Source organism: Acipenser ruthenus, chromosome 20 (genome assembly GCF_902713425.1).
Source record: "Acipenser ruthenus chromosome 20, fAciRut3.2 maternal haplotype, whole genome shotgun sequence".
NCBI lineage: Eukaryota > Metazoa > Chordata > Actinopteri > Acipenseriformes > Acipenseridae > Acipenser > Acipenser ruthenus.
In genome coordinates, this window is record NC_081208.1 from 2,212,348 (window position 1) to 2,234,027 (window position 21,680).

A 21,680-nucleotide genomic window follows, 5' to 3' on the forward strand; every position below is an offset into this window, starting at 1 on the left:
GTGATTTTATGTGCAGTTGCTTCCTGTTGGCTCTCAGAATTCTTAGAGCTCTGACCCAGATGGACCCCCTTCTGTTCAATGCAGTGGGTTTTGTTCTGTCAATCTGGGTCGCCTGAAGGTCAGCTACCTAATTGTGTGACGGTGTTTCAGTCAAGGACTTCCACCCCAAAAGTAAAGGCAGCCAGGCCCTAGTCATTGTGATCTAAACTGGATTTGAGTTCAGTTCTTCAGGAGTGAAAGGAGAGGGCAGAAGGTAGGGCTGCTTGGGTGTGAGATGAGGTGATCAGTCAACCCAATAAGCCAAGGATTTTATAAGAGGATATTTTTAAAAAAACAAAAAAATATCCCAGGTACTGTACTCTGCGTAGACCTTGCATAGTGTAAACTGCAGCTAGATTAAATATACAGCAGGGCTGGTTAGAATGAGTGCTACTGGACATAGTTTTAGTATTTAGAGGGATTTGTTCTATTTTTGGAGAAGAAAAAAAAAATCTTATTAATAATAAAACAATCCTCCTACATGCTTATACAAATAGGGGGCCGGCACTGGTGACCAGAGGTATGATGCTTAAAAAGATCATTTATAACAAGCAGTGCTTTAGAGGAATACCAGTGGGGAATGTTAATTTGATGATTTGTTATTTCGTATTCCTCGGAGGGGATAGTTAGCTGAATTGAGTCTTGACAGGGTTCAGCCCAGCCGTCCAGACACTCTCTCAACTCCTCAAGTTTTTTATTTTCTCAGAGAAAGGAACAAAAATACCATGACAGTCAGAGAGGATTTCTTCATGCCCATACAAGGTATTAAGAGGAATCTGATCTGCAATCACCACCTCCTCCTCCTCCTCCTCCTCCTGTTTCTATCTGCCACTAATGCTCTGTGTCTTGGAAGGTAGCCAAATGCCACCAAGGACACTCTGGTAATAAATCATCCTTATTTCAACATCTGCAAGCCCCAAAGGCTACCCCTAGCCAGGATGGACCCTCTCTTTCTCCCAGTGTCCACGACTGACAAAACAGCTATTGTCCGTGCCCTAGTGAAGAAGAACCCTCTTTTCTTCTTACAAAAGCCGTCTGAAGCCAAGATGTGGGCTGCCAAAGAAGATGCCTATGTCTCTGCAGGGAGCCTGAGTTTCCCTCTGTCTCTTTATTTCTCCGTTAATACTTTCTTCTCTCGTGGGGGTCACACACTAGATTCCCCTTTCATTCAGCCCCAGAGTTTCAAACTCACATAAAGACATCAAGCAAAGAAAATGGGCAGAAAGAGATATTAGGCATGCCTGTCACTTCTTCAGTACTTTTATCCAGGGTGGAAAAAGAAGTCTCTTTTTTTGAAAGTTTAGAAAATGATCCCTGCCAGAGAGGAATAAAATGACTTGGATGTATTGAGAAAAGAGAAAGTAAGTCACTAACACTGTGTTGCAATGCTGCAGTGGTTTGGCCGGTAGATGGATTGCTGTACAGAATACAGACTGAAGACTGCAGGTTGCGCAGAATGTTTTTTTGAGACTCATGAATGAGCCTTGCACTTTCCCACCATTGCTCAATCCCAACAATAGAAAGATGTTTTCTGCAGGTCAACAGCATTTTGCACCACTGAAGGCAATGAAAGTTCTAGTAGACAGTATGGTACCATTGAGGAACAAGATGGGTTGTACATCCCAGTGTGCAAAGGCATGTAGGCGCATGCATTGTGTTGGTGTTTGTACAGGACTGTATGTAGCAGTATTTAACTTACTGCCTCCCTTGAAAACAAGACTTCTGGTTAGATACAGAAGATTGTACAACATGGACCTGTAATCGGTATCATTATGATGCATATAATTATTAATGTATCTAATGCTCCTTGATTAAAGGATAACAGGTTGAAATGTAACAAATTATGTTATTTTAATAATCCACAGCTAAGGAAAGTTGAAAACAGGATACAGAATAAAAAATGTTTCAGTCTAGAGAAACTACAGCTAGTATGGTGGAATGTGCTGTCTCTAAAAAGGTTTACAATTTCTGTAAAATACATTCAGTGCAAAAAGTACGCACACTAAAACGTTGATTTTCAGGGAAACCATAGGCATACATCATGCAATAAAACACTGGTAATAGGAACTCCAAACTGCATTCCTAACCAGTTATTCTCCCAGCAAACATTTTTATTTCCAATTAGCACAAGAAGAATTGCTAATTTGCTGCAGTTGGACAGGCTTGACGTCTCAATCTGCAAAGTGTCAGGGCCATGAAAGGAAATGTTTCACACTGCCCTGGAGAGCGAGGCGGCCTTCAGAAGAGGGTTGAGGCAGTTGGCCCAGCAGCCAGATTGACTGTCCTGGATGCTAAATTACTCACACAAGATGTACATTGTCTGCAGTGCCAGCACCGGAGCATGATCTCTCTTTGGGGGGTGGAAAACTGCAGAGTATAGGGACTTGTTAGCCTTAGCTTGCTGTCTGTATACGGCATGTTGCTCATCCAAAGGGGAGAAATAAGCAGATGGAATGCACTGTAAGTGTTTAAGCATAGTCTAAAGAAAGCTTTAACCCGAGCAACCCAAATATTGTCAACGGTGAAGTTCAGCGGCAAAGTTTGCCTGGTTTTCATGTCAAATTATAAAGCGTTACCCATTGGACTGTAGGATTTTGGCCAGAATTGTATTATTTTCCATGGGAAGAAAAATGAAGTGAGTTATGAGAGTTGAGTAACTGAGAGCCCCAGACATGGCTGCAAAATATCGTCTTTATCAACCGTTCAAGGAACCATCCCAGAATAACATTCCCTGAATTTCCCTTTGCAGCTCCTAATGGACAGGCTCTGGGTTGCTTTCTCTTGATAGTCCCATGAGGAGCTGTGTCCCCACTGATAAAACCAGATTTCTAGCCAAAACATATGAGCAGCTAGCTCCATTACAGTACACCCTGCGTCCCACCACCCCGTCCCTCTTCTCCGGTCCCTTAAAACAACCCAGTGCATCCTTTGCATTAAACAGAGTCGGATTCCAAAGCAATTCCCCAATTTCCAAGCATTGCTAATGGGTCTGTTATCTAGTCTAGGGCTGAGGAGCTATAACACTTTCACCAATTCCAGTGTGACGTTCATGTTTGCGTTGAGAACTGTCACAGCACTGATTCTGTGGTTTCCTTGCCTTTTTGACGAAAACCTGTACTGCAAGATCTTTCACAAGATACGTAGAGTATGAGTGGTGCAATTTCCCTGCTGGTCGGGTTTTTTAATTTTTTTTTATTTCAGCGCCGGTTTTGACAAGTTATACCCAACCCACTCTTGTCAAGGTCCGTTCTGCTCAAGCTTCAAGTCTGAGATTATAACAATCCCAAAGAATTTCAGGTGACTGGGTAATAAAGCGTTATCTTGTTCTAATAAAGCCAGTTGTGATCAGACGAAGTTCATCTCCAGAGCATGTACACAGATGGCAGGTGTTCACACTATTCAGTTTTTAATTAATAGCACCAGTTAGGCTAATTCAGGAGGTTGCCAATGGCTTCGCTAGCAGCAGGCAAACAGGTACAGTTCCCTTCAGGAACCATTTCAGAGAGGTTTGGATTTATAACAAGAGGTCAGTACAGTGTATTATAGGGAATATGGGAGTCAGGACCGCACTGCATTATTACACCTAGTTCTGTGTTATAAAGCAACGGCTTGTGAAGTGGGAGCACTGTGTATGCTGTAAACCCAAACTTGTTTTCACTATGTATTTGACAAGTAAAGTTTGATGTGTTTGGCTCAATAAACTTGGCTCGGCTACAGACTCGCTATGCGACCAAACCTTTAATTGGGCAAGTCACTGGTCCCACCCAGCTGTAAAAATGAGCAGGAGCAGAGCCTCACTGTAAGGATCTAGCAGCACAGCTGGCCATTCCTGTTTAAATCATTATGTTAGCTAGCTTGCTTACTTACCATTCAGCAATAAGCTGTACCTATGTTTCCAAACCTCCTGAGATCATTTGAAAGCATGCAAGATACCTAAACAGTAAAAAGCTTTATAGACAAAGCCAAACCCGAAGCAAATATGGTACATAAAAAATAAATAAAAAAATAATAAAACGTAAGATCTTTTAAATAACCAATTCCTGATTTAATCAATGTATTATTTAATTAATTAAAGTGGCTTCTTGAGTCTTTTTACAGGCTTTCCTTCCTAAACGCACAAGGAAAATCCATAGGATCTATAGAAACTAAACTATACGTGAAGGTTCGTCTTTTAAGGTAATCACCTGTTTCAAGTAAACCGGCAGCAGTGAATCACGGGTGCGCTATGCGGTGGGAATGGATAATCAATTTCATTAGCTGCATCAATCATCAAGGCTTGACATTTATTATGGTGATGATGGGTTATCTCGTGGACTTGGAGACAGACGGGCAGAGATAAATGGGTGATATCTCTTGGCGCAGGAATAAATACTGCACAGAGATCACAAGAGTGAGAGAAAGGGAGAAATACATCACTAGGTTTTCACTCCCGACCGGTCCAATATAGTAGAGATTTTATTTGCATTTTGGATAATGATCAAGTGCAAAGGACTTGGGAGGGGTGGGGTTATGCAACATTGAATAGTAACAAATAATGGCAGGTGTGAACTTTATCCGTTTTAGGCTAGTAATGGGAGAAACCCAAACTCTTAAATAATTACCACTTCTGGGTTTTCTATTGTGTTTTGGACATGAGATTAAAAGTGCTGGCGAGCTGTTTTAGGGGTCGTGTTTCTTTCAATGGTGATCGAAGGAGACTGGTTTCGGGGCTCTGCAGTGAGCTACATTAAGTCTAACACACAGCCCCCCACAGTGTCCAGTATCTGAAGTTTCATTCTTTCACTTTTAGATCAGTATTTAACACTGAGGTTCAGCACACTTGCCAGATGGACTGTAACCATTTGGCTGGTACAGGGATTATTCTTGGCTGGTTAGATCATGTTCCTATTAAAACTTTCATTTCAGCTGCATTTGGATATTTTTGGTACCACTCTTTTACATTTTTTGTTCATCACTTTTCCCAGAAGTGTTCTGTGTCATGACTATTTTTATTTTCACAAAAAAAAAGTGCAAGAGGGGAGAGAGAGAGAAGGCGCATTTGTTCGTACCTTAAGCGGCTCACAGGATGAAACCCCATACAGTCCTGCCCTCCTCCCTGCCTGCGAGACCTCGGATGAATTGAGATCTAACAATTGGACCGACTAACAGGAATTCACATGGTTCAGATACACTAAAAGAAACTTAATACATTAAATGACAAATGTTTCGACTAGAAGTTGCAGTGAGTTTGTAACCTTCCTGCCCATCAGTGGCTTGTGCCATGGTAGTTTAAATACTGTAGGACTGGCACATTATTGTAGCCTGCCCAATTTATATAATAATATTACAAAATAAATAAATAAATAAACATACATTTTTTATACTGTTCTTTTACCTTATAATAAGATGAACAAACACACAGGGAACATTTATTCTACCCAGTGTGTTATTGTTAATGTGACTCCCAGTACAAACATTTTAGATTCCCAGTACTGAAGTACAGGCTTTCAAACAGGCCTCTATACATCATAGCCCCCTGATCCTCAGGCACTAATTGGGGGTCATTCTTCTCACTCTGTCACCTGGGCTGACAGCCGCCAGGCCCGTCACATTTAAAGAGATGACTCTGCAGCATTGAAGGCATCAGAATGACAAACCCCACCCTTACTGTCAGAGCGTGCCAGGCAGGAATACATTCCCAGACATTGCAGCCTCCCAAGAGCTTCCACTAGCGCTATTAGAAATGAAACAATTAAAACAACACGCAGCTTCGACTACCAAACGTCGACAATTTCTGATTTATGAATTGTAGAATTTAAGACAACAGGTTTCCTGTTTTTCTTTCGCGGTGCTGATCAAATGTTTAAACTTTTGTACTTACAAGTTGGCCTGGTAGGCCAAGTAATAGGGCTAGAAATGAATGGAAATGTATTTAATGTTAGCTATCGGTCTGTCTGTTTTGAATACCACTCATAGCTCAAAGGGAGGGGGCCTCTATCACAGCCATAAAGTTTGCTGGTATAGCCAAAAGTTGACGTCAAATTGTAAAAATAGTCTTCTGTTTACATTAAATTCAAAGCTCTTTCAAAACAAACTGGTATTTTGTAGCTCCTAGAAAGTAATGTCATTACCAACTTCAAAATGTATATCAATAAAGTGTATAAAAGAAAAAAAAAAGCCACAATGGACATGTCTTGTTACTTTATTTTATTTTGCTATCACTATATTGTCGATGACAGAAAAGCTTTTTTTCAGTCCACTCCTGTTGAATCTCACTGTATTCTTGAGGTGAATGATGTTTTGTCAGTTGAGCAAACATACATTTTTCCATAGCCTTCATTAAAAATATGAGCCATTAGTGGAGTTAATAAATTAAACTGTCAGTAGGCACAAGCCTTAATGAGAAGGAGCTTATGCCTTTTTTTAAAGAAAAAGACGTTTGTGCTTCAACAAAAGGGTGTTTTATAAAATTACGAGGTGTTTGCCTTGGCATGACGCTTGCAGAGATTTGCTCTTTCCTATTGATGACCCAACTTCGTAGATCTGCAGTGTTTTGAAGACATTTTGCAGACAAAAGGACCATTGACTGACTCAGGGGCTTGCTCCATACGTATCTCCATTAAAAGACATTTCGGAATTGGAAAACCAGGCAAAATGTTCAATAACACTGAGGTTTTATGGCATATGCAGTGGGTTTTTTTTTTTTAAAGTGGAGTATTCGTGAAACGTGGGCTTTAATGCCAACTGCAGGAAATACATGGTCAAGAAATGTATTTGGTTGGAAAAAACATAAAGGTTTATAGAATGGCTCACCACCAGAGCAGGGACTGACCCAAACTTAAACTCTAGCTAAATAAAGCACATGTTTGTGCTCATTTAGACTCACTTACAGCAGCTCACAAGAAGCTGTTGATTTTAATGTGTTGCTGGATCCAATAACCAGCTCTGCTGGCATCATCAAAGCCAGGCTTAGGATGTAAATGTATTCCCCCCCCTCTCCCTTATCATTCAAAATCATGGAAGGAAGTACCTTTTAAAACCCAGGCACGCATTGGCAGGCCCGTAGAAGAATTATTCCTATAGGGAGATTCTGAATCATACTCTTCTCAAATACTGGTTCCTTGTACTTAAAACCTACAAGGTTGCATTCAGCTCAACTTTTGCATGGTGGTAATAAAGTGAAAATATCTAGTTCTAGTTGTGCTGCTGTTGTCCCAGGGCAGAGGCTAGGTGACCATGCAACCCCCCAGCGCACTGCAAGCGAAGGTCTTAACCACTGTGCAAAAGAGCCAGGCTTGTGGTTATAGAGCTTTGAACCTCATCTTCACGAAGGGGGACAGAATAAATAACAGCAGTGTGTCGCACAACACTGCCCATTACACTATAATGCAATTCTGTGTGTGTCTTTTGGGTGTGAAGACTCATGGTCTTGAAGACTAGTAAAGACCCAAATTCACCCCAAGGATCTTTTATATCCATAAAGCAGCGAAGATGATATAAACTACAATGCTATGAATAGTTTCCAGCATAAGTGCTGTTCCTACACATATTTACTTTTAGGGAAAAGACTATGGACAATGGAGGTCAACTGATTGGTCCCAAATTCACAGTGTCTTTTTTTTATTCGTTTAGAAATCTTAATGAAACAGGTATACCTTCCTGTACGACGGCTGTCATCGCACTGTATTTTCACATGTTTGTAATGCTGGCAGGTTGCTAAATTTAAGGTAAAGAGTGTCGCTACTTTAATGGACTGTATTTAGTTTGTAAATTTATATTTAAGGCTTTTGATCCCATTTTTTAAATTCATATCCATTCCTCTCTGGGAGATTGACATCAGTGTATGTAGAATAACCTTTTTCTCTCTCTCTCTTCTGTATTGTGTGCCTTTGTGCCAATTTGTTTTCTTAATAAGCGTAATGCGATGAAAATATGAAGGCAGATGACAGAGAGAGGCCAGGGGCACTCTTTAATCTACAGAAAGCTTGCCCCCGTATAAACATCTATTCTTCCAGGACCGCAAGGTTTCCTAATTTATTGCTGTGGACTTTCAGAGAGGCTATTATAGCAAGATCTATCACTCCTTCCTTATTCACTTATGATTATTACTGATCATCTCGGTAAAAGACTTATCAATAAACGGTGTCTGGGCTGGAGTTCATTCATATGACTCGGTCAATACCGGGTTCAGTGCTGTGGACTAAAAGGACAAGGGAATAGGGTGATGGATGGAAGAAACATAAATAAAATCTGCCCCCTTTTTTAATAAATTTACATGACAGATATGAAACACAATGTCAATTTCTATTCCTAGTTAATAAAATAAAGTAGTGGTGTTTACTGCTGAGGTGCTGACCTGGCTTTAACCCTTTGGTGTATTTACTCTTGCGTGCTTCCAGTTGTACTAAAGAGCTATTCAGTCTGCCTGCATTGTGTTTCATTGGTATGGTACATAGTATATGAATAACTCTGTATAGTTCTGAGAGGTTTTGTTACTTCACTGCTATATCTACAGGGTCAATGCGTTTTGTTGCTACACCCTCTCTGCAATTCCCATAGATCAACTGTTAGCTTTGCTTAGTAATAAGCAAGCAAATGAAATTGAGACAACATCCTCCTTCACCTTTCTACGCACTTGCGTGTTCGTCAGCTGTGATTTTCACAGTATGTTTTCTCACATCCATTAACGACAGGCTTGAAGAGGCTGATAAGAATATAATAAGGTATCAAACAATCCCAAGAAGGGAGAGATTTAAATTAAACAACCCTCCTATCACTGATCTTGCTGCGCTTGGCAAGACAAATGCGCCATTTACTATCAGTGCACTCTCACTATTTGTCTTGGCTAAAAGTTTCAAGTCTTCAGCTTATTAAAGTCATCATAAATATATTCTATCAGATTGTTGTTCAACTTCCTGGTATTCACAGTAGAAATCTTTATCAGCAGCTCATTGTGGAAATATGTTTTAAATAGCGATAGCCCTGTTCTAGTTTTTGCTGGTTCGTTCTGATATCTTTATAAATCCAGAAATAACTTATTTATATACTGCAAATGCAGTGCTGTGCAAAGAAAGCAAGGGGACTATAAATTACAATGACAGACTCTGTATATCCTGCAGGAAATGAAGCACTGCAATGAACATTGACACGAGAGCCAAAATTACAAAACAGGAGGCTATTGAATATTATGTTCATGCAAATCTCTTGGGTGTCTAATGGGCTTCTGCGTAGTGAAAAATGTATAGAACTCTCTGGGATACCTTTTATTTAAATGCAGATTATCCCACTGATAAGTATGATCATGCCTTACTGCTATTTTACCACTATAGAGTGACTATTTGCAATGCTCTCTTTTGCTCTTAATATAGTGGTGCTACACACTCCCAGTTTTTGATTATATTGATTCTTCTGTTGCCATTTAACTATGTACTGGTAACTATGTTTGTTAGTGCATATATATATATATATATATATATATATATATATATATATATATATATATATATATATATATATATATATATATATATATATATATATATATAGGGCAGCAGTGTGGAGTAGTGGTTAGGGCTCTGGACTTTTGAACGGAGGGTTGTGGGTTCAATCCCCAGTGGGGGACACTGCTGTTGTACCCTTGAGCAAGGTACTTTACCTAGATTGCTCCAGTAAAAACCCAACTGTATAAATGGGTAATTGTATGTAAAAATAATGTGATATCTGTATAATGTGAAATAATGTATAATGTGATATGTTGTAACAATTGTAAGTCGCCCTGGATAAGGGCGTCTGCTAAGAAATAAATAATAATATATATATATATATATATATATATATATATATATATATATATATATATATATATATATATATATATATAAATATATTATTAATGCAAATCAGACAGCTGAGTTGCATCAGTTTGACTGCGTTTATAATTTCGGTAACACAATAGCTTTGTTTGCTTTTTGCAAGTTGTGTGGAGTGAGGGTGTTGCTGAGTATCTACAGTACAATCTAAAAGCCAGGCTGAGATCACAAGTGAGGTGGTCTCAACTTTAGTCCAGGACACAAAACCAAAATGCCATACAATACTTCACCGTCTGTGTCTTAACAGGTTTACAGTGTATTAAGTGAAACAGAAAGTAGCATTTACTGCACACAAAATAAGTCCTCAAACGTTTGTCACCCATGAGTCAAATGGTGCTGCAGCACGCGAAAATCCATCGAAGTGCAGAGAATGCTGTGTAATGCCTTATAATCCTACGGTATGCAAGGCTAACCTAACACACTAAAGCTCATCTTTAGTCTTGTCATAACATACTTAAAAAGTGCATTGAAAGGTGCATTAGGTAAGATTATATGCTCAAGTGCATTTCGTTACTGTACAGGATGAGGGTGAATCACGTTTTACAAGGTTTCCTCAGCATTAAAGGAAGACCCACGATTCTCTGGGATGAATGAACAGATCCTCATCTAAAGTGTGGAATAAACAAGCCAAGCTCTTTTGAAACTGTCAGACCTGCTTTAGAAGCCAGGGCATCTCTTGAGATTTTTAGATATTGTAACAATGTTAAGGACAAGAAAATAACCAGGCTTTATTGACATCATTACCTCTCAACACAACACAACACAACACTGCTGTATCCTAGTTAAATGAAAATATAAGATTGTATAAAGTGTCAAAATATTACTGCACTGGTGTAATTCTTATATTACAGTCTACATAAAGATACAGGTATCAAACTAAGAACACCAGCTTACCATGATTTCCAAAGTATGTTATAGTAAGTACATTATAGGAACAGTGATCTGGTGCTGGGATGTAAGTGGTCAGTACTAGTCAGTCAGAACTGAACCTCTGGTGGGGGGTAGCGACTGTATAAAAGACCCCATTCAAAGATATCTATCAATGCTAAATTGTCTTATGATACTATAAATAGAATGCCCATCATATTCAACAGAATATGACACTGAGAGGCCACAATGCGGAGACTAGCAGCCTGCCCTGGCCCCCTCAACTCAACTCTCAAACATCTGCACCAGAACCAAAGAGGCTGGGAGCAAGCGATTTGTATCTGACAGCCATGTGAATGAAAGAAATGGTGTTTGTAAGTCATGTAGAAATAACAGCTAAAGGTAGCTGAAGTGTAGACAATTCTCCCACATATTCTTTTAATGACTATGTTACCTAAGCATTAAGGTAACGTTCATCCGAGATTACTGCTTCGCTGAGATGTTCAGTTTGTCAACCATGAGCAAACATGATGTTTTTATTAGTTTTATTTGCGAAGGATTGAAGTTCCACCTTGGAGTATTTCTCAATAGAAACTCAATTTAAAAAAAAGAAACCTTGTGCACAATATTATCTGTTCAGTGTGTATTTAAAGAGAAGGAACATGCTCAGAAAACCTCATTAATCACCTCAGTGTTTGAAGAATGTTAACTGTCTCGGGTAAACAGGGCAAGTTCACACAGTGCGCGGGGCGAGGGAGACCAGGTGCACTCTGGGAGTTTTTTTTGTTTTGTTTTCCACAAGACTCGCATACAGGAGGGGCTTCTGGGAAAGTGTTAGAAGGCACAGTGCATCAATACATTGTGGACGAGACGATTAGGGTTAGCCTAGGACAATATTTAAAACAAATAGAACTGTATAGCACTGCCAGAAATACTTTAATATCGCCATACTATGGTGTATTGTATAATAAACCAGTGTAGTCAAAGACGGTCATTCCAGTCAAGGTCTTCTTCTTATTTTTTTTTTGCCTAAACTGTTTAATTGATCAAATTGAACTTCTATTTAGGTAGTAAAGTTGTATTTTTGTTACACCTGTTTAATCTGGATTGCAATAGGACAAGATGTCTCTGCTCAGTTTACATTACATAGTATTTTACATTGTGCACTGACCTATAGCACACAAAAATAACACTATAGAACGTTTTTTTTAATATACATATTTACACTTTTCCATAAAAACATGCAAAAAAGTTTTTCTCCCTATCAAACAACATTGAACCCTTTTAAAGAGCAGATGTCTTCTACTGTATAATGAGTTTCGCAATGTCAGAAGTCTATTGGAATTTGTTGTAAAATATGAAAAAGTTCTGTTCTAAAGTTGAAAGGGCTATCAGAGAGATCAGTATTATTTTCTTCTTTTTTAAAAAAAATATTGACTGATATTCTCAGATAAGTTTAGTCAAAGAAAAATGCAACTATTTCACAAGGCCACGTCCGGATTTATTTATTTTTTGCTTGATCCAGTAACATGTGGTGCTGGTAAACTGTTCAGAAAGCTGTTTCAAAGCCTGAACAAGCTTTCCCTTCATAAACAGAATTTTCTGACGAGGTAGAAAAGACAGTGAACAACTTCTGCACAGTGTACAAGATAAATATTGATGAATATTCAATTTCACATCTTCTGAGATGAAAAAAACTGAGTGTCTTATACAAATTTCCTGTCACGCAAATTAACACCATCTACAGTACTGTGTGTGTGTAGTGTGTGTGTGTGTGTGTGTAGATACATATGTAGATTCAGAGAGAGAGATATGAATATTCATTTTACATGTTGGAGGGGGTGGACATTTTAGATCCAACTTTTCTGTCCTGTTGGTCAAACAATGTTCATTAATAAGCTGGATAAATATTGCATCAGCCTTGGCCCATATTATACAGAAACTTGAGTAAAATGCCTGTATAAACTTTGTATTGGATCATGTAATAAATGTATATTGAGCAATATTTATTTGAATTTTAGGAGCATGCCATCTCTGTTTCTCAACCAGTTAGTCATGGTAGCGATCTAATTATAATGATGCATTGTAACTCTCTCTCTCTCTCTCTCTCTCTCTCTCTCTCTCTCTCTCTTTGTCATTTTAGGAAATGCTAAACGACCATGATGTGGCAACACAAGATGGCTGCATTAAAAAGGTAGGAAGCGTTTTGTTTTTCTTCGAAAACATGTCTCATATTTCCTGAAGAATCCTAACAGAAAGGTTGACAAAATACCAGTGGGATGCAAATTGAATCCCAGCATTTTCCCCAGAAGAAACTTTAGAGGACCAGTTGGCAGACCACAGCATTACCAGCAGAAGTTAATGATGGTTGACGATGGTTGAACCATGACTAAAGATCTGGGACCTCCTGACTTTTGAAATCAGCGACCTCCCACGATTTTGTTTCAGATTACTGTAACCCTCAAAGTACTGTACAGCATTACTCTCGGAGCTTCAGCTGGTAAACATGATGTATAGAAGCTCCACTGGGGAGTTTATGAGGTACTACATTTATTGAGGGTGGGGCGGGCAGTTTGCTTTTATGGCCGGTGTCAAGAGGTCAAAGCAGAAAGGTAAAGAGTTCAAGTATAAACGTAATGGTCTGTGAAACAACAATGCTGAGACACCTGTTTGAGACCCAGTAGATGGCCAGAGGCAGAAGCAATTAGGCAATCAGGGAAATAAAAACGTAACGGGCTGATTCAGCCCTCTTTCACTTTGATGCAATTTCAAATTGCGTGTTGGCGGTTTTCCGGTGAAACAAAAGAATGCTGCTTTTTTTTTTTTTTTCAAAGCCACTCTTGTGTTGGTCTTCTTTAGTCACGCTGTCACAGGACCTTGTTGTGGGCCGTTCTTTTCTTGTACAGATGTTGTAAGCATTAGAACTGCACTGTAGATCAAAAAAACAAACATTTAACTGTTACTTTCTGGTATCTTATGGGCGGTAGGTCACATGACCTGGTTGCAAGTAGACCATTGGTGTAAAACAGAGCAACAGCACAGAAAGTGATTTTGAACCAAAAAGTGACTGTGCTGTCTTTTGAAATATTTGCAAAAGAAGTGCAAGCAAAGAACCAGAAGATCTTAAACAGAATAAGGCGGGGGGGGTGGGGGGGCAGGGATAATAGTGTTGACAAGTAAGAACATTAATAGTAATGTCTTGACATCCCAAAGCTAACAACTGTTTAGTGAGCAAATACATAAAGGCGTATGTGGGCGGTGAGTGTTTTAGTGTCTTGCATATTGCCCATGCTAAAACTTTTGTAGCCAGGGTGTGGTAAGCATTACATTTGGCATCACCTCCAGTTCTCTCTTGTAACCAAACTCATCCACAGTTGAAGAGCAAAATGGCATCCCTTTTGCAGTTTCCCCCAATTCACCAAGAATGATGTTTGTAGTTTTTAGTGTTTATAAACTAGAGCCTAACCCTTTTTAATCTGAATTGATTTATTAATAGATCAGTGGTAAAAATGAAATCATATTTTCTAGTGATGGGCACCAATATCGATATTTTGATATGATAGTGTTCGATATTGATAATAATTTCCATATTGCGATATCGTGGGATTTAAAAAAATAATAATTCTCGTACGCTCGCTAATACTGCTAAAAATGTGAGTTGGGATTTATATGCAAAGCTGCTTAAGATTGAATTACTTCCAGAATGGCTAGAAAAAGAACAACCTCAAAGTGAAGTATGGAAATATTTTGGTTTTGAGGTAGCTGGTGATGGAATAGTAAAACAATATAACAAGACCTTGTTTTTCTCCATGGATATTTATGAAGCAAAGCACCATTAAGTTAAAGTAAGTTCTTGCTTTAAGTTATTAATATGTACATATCTGGTATATATTATATTGCAATTGTGTGATTACATTTTTGTTTGTTTTGGAAGACTTCGATATTATCTATCGAAATACATGCACGATATCGATACAAAAATGCAATATTGTTGTCCACCACTAATATTTTCATATCTACAAGTTAATAACACACAATTAAAATGTAACAGTTTCATGATGCAGTGTTCATATACTGGGACGAGTATTGTGAAGATTCCCAAAGTCACTTCCCAAAGTGACTTCCCAGAGGACACTCCTCTGCTTCTTCTCAGAGATTGTGTCTCGCTACCCTAAGGCTCAGCAGGATATGTGGGATGGGTTATTTTTCTGGCCATGGTGACAAGGGACTCGGGGGACTCTTCTCTGTGCTCGGATCCCTATTTAGTCTCTGTTTACTTAGAGGGAACAACCCCAGGCTACCGGAGAGAAAACACATCTGTGGGAGATAATCTATAATGTTATCTATCTATCACTCTCCCTGACCCCCCCCCCAGCTCCCCGGAGAGCTGGCTGAGAGACTCATAATAAAAAGACATCGCTGAGGAGGCTTTAGGGACAAATAAAGAGACAAGTTAAGGGCTGCCTGAAAAATGGATTGAAGATGTTGTTATAGCTCAATAGCCTTCTTATCAAAATCCACTAGGATAGACATTTCGTTACAAAAAAAAAGAAAGGTTCTATATTTATTCTGTGACTTTCAAGGGAGCTTGGCATTATCCTTTAACAAAAAAAAAAGCTACACACAGGCACAGATAAGGATAGCATCAACTATCACTGTAGTTTCAGATAATATCAGCTGTCCTTTTTTATCCTCGTTCTACTTATCTGTCTTGCTATTCACTCCTCCTGATTTATACAGATATCAGTGATTATTCCACACTTCAAGTGCCAGCGGTAATCCGGCTGCATTTGGAATTTTATAAGGACTGGGAAGGATGGAGCTGATGAGATGAAAATGCTGTATGAAATTATCTACAGGAAGCATCTATTGCCAGAGCAGTGTGCTCTGATACAGGATTAGTCCGTTGATGTAAACCAGCGGAATCACATATAGCTCAGGATAGCATTCAAAAGAAATGTGTAATTAATGTTATTGGTTAAAAACAGACAAATACATTTATTTTATTTTATTTTGTCATTAAGAATAGAAGCCCTGCATTATGAAATACTAGCACGATGCATGCCAGGATTACATTTTTAATTACCGTACCAACAAATAAGTTGTTTCATTAGGAAGAACAATTTGTGCAGAATTATATAGTTGGGCATGTGCATTATTATTATTATTATTATTATTATTATTATTATTATTATTATTATTATTATTATTAAATTTGTCGACTAACAGAACTTTCTTTCCTTTTCAAGTTTTCGTCTGTCTCTTACAGAGAAATTCCACATCTTCCCAGAACAAAAAAAAAAAGCAGCCGCAGTCCAAAAAACAAAACAAAACAAAAAAAACCCTAATTCTAAATGTTCATGAAGGTTATAATGAGACACAGAAAGTATTACAGGTCACAGAAGCAATCCGATCCTCCAGGGCAAGTTGCTTAAATGTGATGATTGATTGATAATTATGATAATTTGTTTGAAATGATTATCTGGATATTATAATCATTGCCACCCCTGCCGTGCCGCGGTTCTCTCATTTTTCCATAATGTTGGCCATCACAAATGCCCCCTGGTTACGAGGGATGTGAATGGGGTCTCCCGGACTCCTCCCAAGGGGCAGTCTGTGCTGATGAATGATGACCCAGAGGAGTTGGAAATCAGACTAGAATAAACAGTCAAGAAGAACAGGCAGTGCTGTTAACTATCTTTACTAGTGCAATTATATGCTAGGCCACACAGCCTGGGGCTTAAGTGGAGCCTACCAGACTGTAAGACCTTCTAGTCTCAGTGCAAGAGTCACATCACAGAAGCCTTCTTTTGAGGCTAATTTCTCAGTAAACCTCAATTACATCTCCATTGACACCACCAGTACTTCATTTTCATGTGACTCTTTCAACATGTAATCAACAAAAGCATACACAGTAGTGTGCACAACAAAAAAAAATGTACTCATTTACTACAGAAAGTTATATATATTTTTTTTCAAACTGAAAACACAGCTATGTCTGAAAGTGTCTGTGATGTTTATATTTCCTATGGCATCAGTAACAGCTTGGCATCTTTTTGGAATTGTGTCTGTGTACTTTCTCAAAATATGTGGTGTAATTTGAGTCATTTTTTTTCAAGTTGTATCCATAGACTTTTCTTTTATACAGCTGGTACTTCTGTCAAGCAGGGAGACCAGTAAGCCACAGAAGCAATGGAGTGTTGTAAAACATTTGCACACTGCTGTATATAAAGATATAATGATTAAATAATTTAGTTGTTGTTGTTGTTGTTGTTAAGAGATTTGGCGTTAGCCGGATTAACTCAAATGTAAATGCAGCAAGATAACACCTATTCATGGCCAGTGTCACAGCCCAGCATTACAGAACATGTTATTCATGGAGCTGCAATCCTTATAATGTCTTTTATAAAGTAACAAACAGCAGAGCATTTTTGATGTTGGAATATTCCATAAAAATCTAAGAATAACCTTGTCAAAACAGGCTTTTTGGACCTTCAAGCATAAATGTGGTGACTGTTTGACTATTTTTTTGGCTAGTTTATGTGGTTAAATTGAATACATTTCATTAAATATAATTGAAATGATGACCATGTTGCTTCAGTTATTCTGAAACGTCTTCCTACGCAGTGCTCCTATAGACAGGGAAAAGACACTCAGCAATTATAACAGTTTTACAGATTGAGAATGAAAGGGCAAACTATCACACGCACATATAGATCTATATTTAAAGCTACACTTTTGCATTAAACTTGTCATTTTAAGAGTTAAGATTTTTTAGACACCTATTATAACCCTGAAACATAGATAATTGAAGATAACACACACTTGTCTACCCTTGAGTTATTTTACTAATACTGAAAATCTTATGAATGATTGGTTAAAGTTATGAACAACTAAAGGTATCCGCGAAGATACAGTATTTTTGGGTTTCCAAAAGGCAATGGAGACTAAGGCAGCACAGACATAGGCAGCTGGCAGAACAGTGTGTATATAAATACTGCTTTGGTGTTACAGCAACAGGAATGCAGTATGAGATAAGTGGGAGAGAGGGAAAGGGGAACAGGAGGGGGCACTGGGAGACTGGGAACTTGTGAAAGAAGACTGTGGAACTTTCATTTACTTTGTCAGTCCAGAGTTGGTTTTTATAATCTTTCGCTGAACTGACATTTTTTTGTCTAATGCTTCCCAAACAAAAGAGCAGACAGTTGCTGTGTTTGTCATGTGAGAGTGTCTTCTTTTACGATGTTTCATTCTCACTATTGTCTGCCGGGCAGTAATAAAGGGAGCGGGAGTCTATTAATTCAGGGGGCTGAATGAGGAGAGAAGCCGGTCAGTCGTCTAGGATAATAACATGTGGGTCAGCTTAGGTTGCCATGGAAACTAAGTATTTGCAAGAAGTTAGCATCTGAACACAAACGTAGATAGTATAGTGTGTTTACAGAGAGACACCATTTACACACCACTTACTTCTGAAACCCCTTCCTTTAAGAATGAAAAATGGTGCGCCGGAGTAAATGGGTTGTAAGAAGCCAAGAAAGCCAAGAGAATATCTAACTTTTAATGGCAGGCTGCTGGAACAACAGTTTAGTCATTCCTCATTTGTAGGGCCATGGAAAAACTGACTGCCTATGGGTTTGAGAGAAAGAGAGAAAGGGGATGAGGCCTCCTGCAAGCCTGGAGAAAATGCCACAATGCCCATGAGAGCCCCACTGCCAGCCGGCTCTCGTCGGTTCGCAGAGACAAGTCCGTCTGGAGACCATCCCTGGCTCTGTGAAGGTCATGTGAAAGAAAAGCTTACGGTGATGAGGAAGCCCTTCACTTCTTGACCTCCCTGACATCTCTGACAAACCTTGAATATTTCAAGCAGACAAAACATAGGGAAGAAAAACAAGGAAAGGATAATCTAGGGTATATGGGAGTGGTGGTTTGCTTGTCAAGCAGGAACTATATCTGTGCTGGGTGGCAGGGTGACACAAATATAGGCCACAGTCAAAAGATCCACCAGTTGGAGAGTCAAGTCCCTTTAGATGCTGTTTCATGACTCTCTTACAGTCTCGGTACAAAAAACATTTTACTGGTATATTTCACTGGGAAATACATTCATGGTTGTTTAGTCCATTAGATAGGTCTGATTTCTGGGAAGGTGGGTTCAAATCCAAGCTCAGTTATTGCTTTATTGTGTGGCTTTGTGCAAAGTAACTTTGTTGAGGATCAGTCCCACCTAACTTTTTAAAAGCAAGTACATGCATATTTGAAAAGAGATATCTCATCTCGGCTTCTCAGCTGGGCTATAAGCAAGCATGCACAGAAACACATGCAACAACCTCAAAGAATAATGTACTCTATAATCTAAAACCAAGCCCCAGCCATTATGTACTGCAGTTACTATTTAGGATTACCGTGACAGCCGCAATGTGCCTTTCAACAATTAGTATTAATCAACCATTCGTTTACAGGATTTCTGAAAAATAATCATATCTAACTTGTCCCAGCCTGTGAAGAGAGTATAATCTTCCCCTGTGGAACAAAGGAGGAGCTGTTACCCTACCTTGTCCTACAAAAAGCTGTTCAAAGGAATTCAGTTTAGAGAAGACAAAACATTGGCAGATAATTTCTCATCCTATTGAGTAACTTGTCAAAGCTGTCAGCACCCATTCACGACACAAATCTCCCATTTGTTTGTCAACTGTGTGCTTTATTTGTGGATTGACTCATAGACACATGACCCTCTGTTTGCACTGCTTGAAAAGCTCCAATTGGTTCTTAAAAGATTAGGATGGGCGCCCGGTGGAGTAGTGCCCTCACTGGTTTATTCACACTTCAGGTACCAAATAGCTTTGGATCTTAAGCAAAATAATCAAAATGATATAGTTTCAGGTACATGGAAACCCAGCTGCACGACTCTAGACCTACACAGTACTCTAACCTAGACAGTACTCTAATTACAACTGTAAGTCTAGAGTTGAGCAAGGTCTAGTATGGATAAAACCATGATGCGTTCTATCCTGTAGTGCATCTGAATGAAGCATGAGAGCGTTGTGCAGACAGAGATGTCGTCCGTGATGTCCATATGAAGGAGAGAGCCCATCTGTTCAGCACATGTTCAGGATCCCATATCAGTTATCACATGTAAGTAGAGGGGGATTAATACCAGTGTCCTGGAAAAACTTGCTTCTGTGAAATATCCCATCTTAATCTCCGTCGTTGGGATAAGCGCTCACCGTTAACAGACCTACCCTGTGTCAATATTTTCATTTGACTGTGAGATGTTCTGTCACCACTATTGAGAGTGATCCCTGCAGGCAAGGGTGGAGACAGGATCGCTAGGGAGGACTTGCACTGTATCTGTGTAATGCAGCATTGGTAATAGCACAGTGATACAGTAATCTCCGGCTAAGAGAACACCCCTCGGGAAGCAAGCAAAATGTTCTCTTAGCCGAAGTGTTCTTTAAGACGGAGTTGACCGCCAGACACAATATGAATCAATAAATAAATAAATATTTATTACTTGTCATGACGCACCATATCAAATGAATAGAATAAGTAAGAGAAAAGCAATTGGCAAGTGTATGTTAATAAACTATAATATTAAAGTAACAGACCAACTAATGTTAATAAACTGTGAAACTAAATTGACAGAGTGCCCCATGCACGCGTTTTTTTCAGGAGCTCAAATAATTTCCAACTTTTTGTAGCAAGAGAAACAGCGGCGCATTTCGCTGTTTGTTTACGTGCCATTTTGTAGCGATGAGGTGCACTCATGAAAATCAGAATACAAAACGAGGCAACGATATGACGGTGGTTCAGGAAAGATTGAATAAACCAATCAATGTGCCTCAAGACACTCTTGCGTTGACAAGTCACATTTTAAAAAACTGAATAAACCATTTGAATTTAAGTTTGATGATGATGATGAGTTATCAGGTTACAAAACAGTACTGTATCAGTTGTGAACGAATCACTAGCAGTGCCAAAAACGTGTTCTTTTAAGCAAAGTTCTTGTTCCTTTAGGCAGAGTATTTACAACGGGGGAACAATCAGTTTCACCACAAGGGTGTTCTCTTAGGCGAAGTGTTCTCTTAGGAGGTGTTCTTATATGTGGAGACTACTGTAGTAGCTTTTATGAACCGGGATAGTAAAACCCTGGAAGCCAACATTGCATGTGATTGTAAATAATAAGAGGAGTCCTGCCACTGGAAAACATTGTTTAGGTCGCTTTAGAAATAAGAGTGACGTGTTAAGAATAAATAACACAAAGTGCAAGCTCTGGTAAATTCAGGACGAGGCCAGATCAGGTCACAACTTGCTTTCCAACTCCAACGATGCGATACAAAACGATCCTTGACACTGGGGATGAATACCTACAGCTCTGTTCAAACTGCACCTCTTTCTATACACTATCAAAACCAGACTGCCTCGTGTCTATGTATGCTGTGTATCTATGTGTGAACTGGCAGTCTGCTAAGGAATAGGATGAGGTGTGTTGGTCCATCTTCAGGTGAGAACAAGTCAGTTCATTAAAACAAAAACAATACATGTTTCTTAGTCATAACTTTCAGCTAAGAGAAAGCTTTCCATTAAAAAAAAAAAAATTGTGATTGAATCAATTCCCGTAAACCCTGCTCAGGTTTAATTATACACATTTTTTAATAATTTAATCACGCAGTTTCATTCCATCTCTTGCCTACTAAACAGCTTCAACGCATTCTTGTTTCGAGGTTCTGTGCAGGGTTATTGCCTAAACAGACACGCTGTAAAGACGGAGTCTCTGGGATTAATACGTTGATCATGTCAGAGCAACTCTATTTAAAACAGGGTTGGAAATAACCATTCTAAACTTTTACCACAGTGATTTTTGCAGGTGTCCCATGCTTTTCTCACGGTTATGCTATGCATTTACCATAGTTTGCTATGTTTTTTAATATG

The 21,680-nt window shown here is 38.9% G+C and overlaps 1 protein-coding gene across 7 annotated transcripts in view; it reads left to right on the top strand.

Annotated features, from left to right (window-relative positions):
* Positions 1 to 21,680, top strand: part of LOC117425596 (histone-lysine N-methyltransferase PRDM16) — a 220,319-nt gene that overhangs the window by 110,420 nt on the left and 88,219 nt on the right. For all 7 annotated transcript variants that reach the window (XM_058993086.1, XM_058993085.1, XM_058993084.1 and 4 more), the window contains exon 3: positions 12,898 to 12,948. In XM_058993086.1, the coding sequence (XP_058849069.1) occupies positions 12,898 to 12,948 (51 nt within the window). The remainder of the gene's footprint in view (positions 1 to 12,897; positions 12,949 to 21,680) is intronic.